This window comes from Salvelinus fontinalis, chromosome 34, assembly GCF_029448725.1.
Source record: "Salvelinus fontinalis isolate EN_2023a chromosome 34, ASM2944872v1, whole genome shotgun sequence".
NCBI classification, from domain to species: domain Eukaryota; kingdom Metazoa; phylum Chordata; class Actinopteri; order Salmoniformes; family Salmonidae; genus Salvelinus; species Salvelinus fontinalis.
Genome location: NC_074698.1, coordinates 7,218 through 13,553, shown reverse-complemented (window position 1 = coordinate 13,553; position 6,336 = coordinate 7,218). Strand labels below are relative to the sequence as shown.

General features: G+C 48.4%; 1 protein-coding gene across 1 annotated transcript; it reads left to right on the top strand.

Annotated features, from left to right (window-relative positions):
- The first annotated feature begins 393 nt into the window (after positions 1 to 393).
- LOC129832806 (WAP, Kazal, immunoglobulin, Kunitz and NTR domain-containing protein 2-like) lies at positions 394 to 5,214 on the top strand. The gene is made up of 3 exons (XM_055896807.1): positions 394 to 1,162; positions 1,801 to 2,117; positions 2,488 to 5,214. The coding sequence occupies exons 1-3, from the start codon at positions 944 to 946 to the stop codon at positions 3,695 to 3,697; spliced, it is 1,746 nt and encodes a 581-aa protein (XP_055752782.1). The 5' UTR covers positions 394 to 943; the 3' UTR covers positions 3,698 to 5,214.
- Positions 5,215 to 6,336: the final 1,122 nt, after the last annotated feature.

Here is a 6,336-nt window from a genome sequence, read left to right as displayed (position 1 = left end):
TTGAACTAGCAACCTTTCGGTTAGCAACCTTTCGGTTAGTGGCCCAACGCGCTAACTGCTAGGCTACATGCCACCGAGTATCCAATAACCTACAGTAGCAGGAGAGAAGTCTCCGAGCAAAGATCTCCAAGAATGAAACCCTTTGCCTTCCCCAGGCAAGTATTATGGATGTGTTAAGCTCATTCCACATGGTTTTACTGATTCATCTCTGAAGATGTAAACCCACTCCTGGGAAAGGTTGAAAACAGCACTATGCAATGTGTTCAATAAGGCCATATTCATCCAGATAGTTATCTGTTAAGATATTATTATCCAAATATCTAAATGTGTATCAACATAAGAGTAAATATTGTGTTAATATAAAAATACTTATATCAGTATGAATATAATTTGTTTTCATGTTACCACAGTATGTTTTCCACATTTACAGCACTGCATAGTGGGCTACAATGAAGGTGGTCCAACTATTTACACAAAGGGGGGAAAGGTGTCACACGCGCCTTGCGCACCACACGCGCACAGCACAGGTATTTTGCCGGAGGTCCCTGCTCGAGCCTGCTGCTGCTGCGGACTTTTTAATATGTTCATCAGAACTGTAACTCGCCTGGGATTTGCTGTCGGGGTAGACTAGCCACTGTAATTCATGTAGTTAGATCTTAAGTAATAGGGTTCAAATACCACCTAATCTCTCCAGACTATTAAACGTTGACCAGCGGACTGACGTAGTTCTTCACTGCAGCAACACTCCGCACTGAACACACGTCCTCCTGACCGTTTTATCACATTTTACTTTACATTACAACTTAATTTCTCCCTTTGGCTTTGTCATTTATGACCATTTAATATTGTTGCACTCATCGGGAAAATTTAGCTAACTTCGACGCTCCTCGGATCTTGTTTTATTTCTTCGGGATCCTTGTGAAAGTCCCGTTACGCGCTGGATATGTGGTGGATGTTGTTTCCTCGATGGATCTGGTTTCTCTTTGGACAGTGCTACGTCTTGCTCCTGATCATAGACAGCTGTGTGAGGGTGAAAGCGATGCCAATGTCCATGCCCAACAAAGTGGTGTACTCTCACGCGGGCATGTGCCCCAACGAGATGAACCCCAACCTGTGGGTGGACGCCATGAGCACCTGTATGCGCGAGTGCGAGTTGGACCGGGTGAGTTTCTGGGATCAGTTTTCCTCGCGGGCTGGAGACAAATAGGGGACACTTTATTGTGTCAAAAGTTTATCTACATAAAGTTTCTGCAATTTAATTCATGGAATGAAAGGTGGAGATAAGTGGGACATGCGCACTCCGCATTTTGGTCATTAAAATTCAATTGTGACCACATTGCCTCTGTTGTTTATTTCTGCATTTCTCTTTGAATTAGATTGAATATCTCCTCAATCAGATATTTGTTCATAGACTACAGTTTTTGGAAATAGCAGACACTGGTGTATGTGCCCACAATATTACATTTGTTGTCAACAGATTGTTCACCTAGTCAGCTCAGTAATTCGAACCAGCAACCTTTCAGTTACTGACCCTACACTCCTAACCGCTAGGCTACCTGCCACCCATGACTATTCCCTCTAATTACTTGTATTACTCTGCATTAAGAGATATTGAGAAGTAAGCACGTAAAATGTATAGCCTACAATACCAACCTCACATTGCATAGTATTGTTTCATTACATTAGAAAATGCATCACTCTCAAGTTCCTTAACATCCTATATGTTCCCTGAGTGCATAATGAACTGAACCATGCTGATCCTAACAGAACACCTCCCATGTATCCCCTATCACCCCCAAGGACTGTGAAAACTTTGAGAAATGCTGCAACAACGTGTGTGGGAACAAGAGCTGTGTGGCGGCGCGCTACATGGACATTAAGGGCAAGAAGGGGCCGGTTGGCATGCCAAAAGGGGTCAAGTGTGACAAGTTCATGTGTACGCAGCAGGGCTCCGAGTGCGACATCTGGGAGGGCCAGCCCGTGTGTAAGTGCCGGGACCGCTGTGAGAGAGAGCCCCACTTCACATGCGCCTCAGACGGTATGACCTACTACAACAAGTGTTACATGGACGCAGAGGCCTGCTCCAAGGGCATCTCTATCTCTGTGGTCACCTGCAGGTAAACAGGAAACATCTATGTATAGACTCCCATATTAATAGACTGCGGTGTTTACTGTTTTGTTGTACTATGACTGCTTTGTTATGTTGATATCCATCTCTATGGTAACAGGAACTGAAAATCAATAGATGGGATTCTGAATTATAACTGTAGACATAATAACCCTATATTTCTGTATTTGTATGAGATGTACATATTCCTCTGTAGTTACACAGGAGTAATGCTCACTCAATCTAGCGTTGCACTTAGCTTTTGTTTTATGCATTTTAGTTTCTTGTACCAACCTTTGTCTATCACACACCCAGCTCAAGCCGGATCACATTACTGTGGTAACTAATCTATTCTTCTCTCTCTGACATCACCTCTGCAGGTACCACCTCACCTGGCCAAACACCAGCCCGTTGCCCATGGAAACCACCCTGCGGCCAACCACTGCCCTCCTGGAGACCACCCCCCCGGCCGACATCCATCCTCCAATGATGCTCAGCAGCCCCACTCAGCAGGCTGTGTTCGTGGGCGAGACAGCCAGCTTCCTGTGCGAAGTGTCAGGTAAGCCCAGTCCGGAGGTGACCTGGGAGAAGCAGCTGGAGGGCAAGGAGAACACAGTGATGAGGCCCAATCACGTGCAGGGGAACGTAGTGGTCACCAACATCGGCCAGCTGGTCATCTACAATGCCCAGCAACAGGACGCCGGCATCTACACCTGCACGGCCAAGAACCTGGGGGGGGCTGTGACCTCCCACAACCCCCTGTCGGTGATCCAGAGAGACACGGGCCGGAAGGAGGGTGAGGTAGGGAATGCCACCAACCCGTTCCCCTTCCCCGCCGAAGAGTGCCTGAAGGGGCCGGACAGTGACGACTGTGGGGAGGAGAGCATAAGCTGGTACTACGAAGCCAAGAGGAACAATTGCTTCACCTTCACCTACAGCCAGTGCAACAAGAACCGCAACCACTTTGATAGCTACGAGACATGCATGTTGTCGTGCGGGGCAGAGCTGTCGGCTCCCTGCTCCCTCCCCAGCCTGCAGGGACCCTGTAAGGCCTACGAGCCGCGCTGGGCCTACAGCAGCACCCTCAAACAGTGCCAGTCCTTCATCTGGGGCGGCTGTGGAGGCAATGAAAACAACTTTGAATCCAAAGAGGCCTGCGAGGAGATGTGTCCTTATCCGAAGAACCATAACTGTAAGATGTGTAAACCGCGGGGCAAGATGGTGACCAGCTTCTGCAAAAGCGACTTCATCATCCTGGGGCGCGTGACAGAGTTGCCTGAAGAACAGGACTCGGGCCACGCCCTGATCACCGTGGAGGAGATCCTAAAGGACGAGAAAATGGGCCTCAAGTTCTTCGGCCAGGAACCCTTGGAGGTGACCTTGATGAACATGGACTGGAACTGCCCGTGCCCAAACATCACCACGGCCAACGGGCAGCTCATCATCATGGGAGACGTCCACAACGGCATGGCCGTGCTGCAGCCCGACAGCTTCGTGGGGAGCTCCACCGCACGCAGGGTCAGGAAGCTCCGAGAGGTCATTCACAAGAAGACCTGTGACTTTCTCAAAGAGTTCCCAACAAACCAGTAGTTACTCTCTGAGAGATCCCCACTATCCTGTACAAGAGCTGTTTATGTCGGCCTCCCGGGTGGCGCAGTGGTCTAGGGCACTGCATCGCAGTGCTAACTGCGCCACCAGAGTCTCTGGGTTCGCGCCCAGGCTCTGTCGCAGCCGGCCGCGACCGGGAGGTCCGTGGGGCGACGCACAATTGGCATAGCGTCGTCCGGGGTAGGGAGGGTTTGGCCGGTAGGGATATCCTTGTCTCATCGCGCTCCAGCGACTCCTGTGGCGGGCCGGGCGCAGTGCGCGCCAACCAAGGGGGCCAGGTACACGGTGTTTTCTCCGACACATTGTGCTTCGGAGGACGCATGGCTTTCGACCTTCGTCTCTCCCGAGCCCGTACGGGAGTTGTAGCGATGAGACAAGGTAGTAATTACTAGCGATTGGATACCACGAAAATTGGGGAGAAAATGGGATAAAAATTACAACCAAAAAAAATAAAAAAAAAAAAATAAAAGAGCTGTCTATGTCAAGAAGAGCAAACTGGTTATAGTATCCAGTAGTAGCTATTGTCTGACATTTCCCCACTATCCAGTAGGGAAGATATCTAGAAGAGTAGACTGGGACTTTTTCAAAGTTTCTTACCATTCAGTAGCCGGATGATGGCATTTGTTGATTATTGCTTTCTCCTTCTCCTAAAGGTGGGGACTGAGCAAATACCTTAACATTGATCCAACAAGCTGTTTCCCTACCCATGACTTTCTCATTAGTTTCCATAGAAGTCACATTTTGTATGCATTTTGTCATATTTTCCACTGGCTATCTCCTTCACTCTGATGTTCCCCATATACAGTGGATATCTAGAAGATCCATGGCTTTCTTAGATGACGGCTGCTGTTAGCTGATTCCAGATTCTCTCTCTCTTTTACTCTGAAGTTTAGACATTAAGTGTTGGGGCTCCTCTGTACTATGGAAATGGCTGGAGGTATATTTAAAACAACAACATATTTATACTTTGTGTGGATTCACTTTCTGAAAGGAGAGCTAAATGTCCATATATAGTACTGTAGTGATGACATATCAAGCGCTTACCTTGGAAATATTTTAGTTAAACTAAAATGTCTCTTTGAATAATATTTTTAATTCAAATATATTATCTTGGTATGAATATACTAATGCCTGTCAGATAGCTAAACTCTGTGCCTTGGTTAATATGAATGTTATATTATGTTGACTTAAAGTATCTATGTTATCCTGAAAGAGACGTTTGTAATATATATTCTGAGTGCTTGAGCTCACGATAATGTAATGTAAAGCTTGTGGAATCAAACAACTCCTTTGATTCCACTAGAAACCACTTTGTAGTTCATGATTGCTTATCCAGTACATGAACTGTTCTTAACATCATATTTATTTTTTATCCTCTCCTTTTAGAGATACATCCAATTCAATAATGGACAGACTTGTTTTGTGTTATTTTGTAAATCCAAATGATAAAGATGTTCATAACACAATTGTAAAGAAATAAAAATGACACTTTGAAAGAATATCCACTTCTTATCTCTGTGTTACGCTATGCTTCTGTACCTGTAAAATGACTGGCAGCAGGTGGTCTGTCTGTCTGTCTGTCTGTCTGTCTGTCTGTCTGTCTGTCTGTCTGTCTGTCTGCGTGTATTTGTATGTTCACATGCAAGCGTAATTGTGCATGTGTGCGTGTCATTTTCTAGTTTATACCAGCCCCCTATCTTCCTCCACCCCCTTTCCTCATCCCCCCTTCACATGGAGGGCCAAGTTTGGCATTAAATCTGGAGCAGGTCACATTCCAGCCCAGCTGTGAAGAGCTGCTGAGCCCAGGGGGACGGAGAAGAGAGCAGCCTGGCCGGCCCTGTGTTGTGTCTGGGTCTGGCTGGGCCCTCCATCCTCCACCCACCACCCACTGGCCCTCAGATCTTTCATGTGTGAGGGGCTGACTGAAGGGGGGAGGAGAGGGGGAGGAAAGGATGTAGGCCATCTCTCTCACCCTCGGCTGGACACATCTGTGTAAAGGGGCTATGCGGAGGGGGAGAGGGGGAAGTGAGGGGTTAGATGAAGGGGCGGTGACGGGAAAGCAAAGTGGAGTTGGGATGGAGTGATGCATGCTCTCTCTCTCTCTCTCTCCATCAGATGGGCACCCTGCAGTCTGTCTCTCTCATCTCAGCGCTCTCTCTCCAGCCACTCTCTGACCCGACGCGGGGGGAGGTGGTAGGCCCACAGACTGGGCTGTGTTTAAGGCAGAATTTGAACTTTTGACTTGGCTGGCTGGGCTGAAGCCAGGGCTGGAGGCTGGGGGGAGGGGGGGGGGGGACTGGGGTAAAGGGAAAGGGCTAGAGCTAGGATGTAGGGCTGGAGATAGGGCTTAGGTTGGGGTAAAAGGCTGAAGCTGGGGCTGGTCCCTGGAATAGGGTATAAAGCTAGTAGTCTGGGGTTAGGGTCAGGAGCTGGGGTTGTGGCTGGGGTAGGTAGTGGTCTGGGGTTAGGGGCTGGAGTTGGGGTTACGGCTGGGGGCTGGAGTTGGGGTTACGGCTGGGGGCTGGAGTTGGGGTTAGGGTTGGGACTGGGGTAGGTAGGTAGTAGTCGTGTTGGGGCTTGGCCTTGATCCGAGGCTGACACTGTGACTGGGACTAGATCAG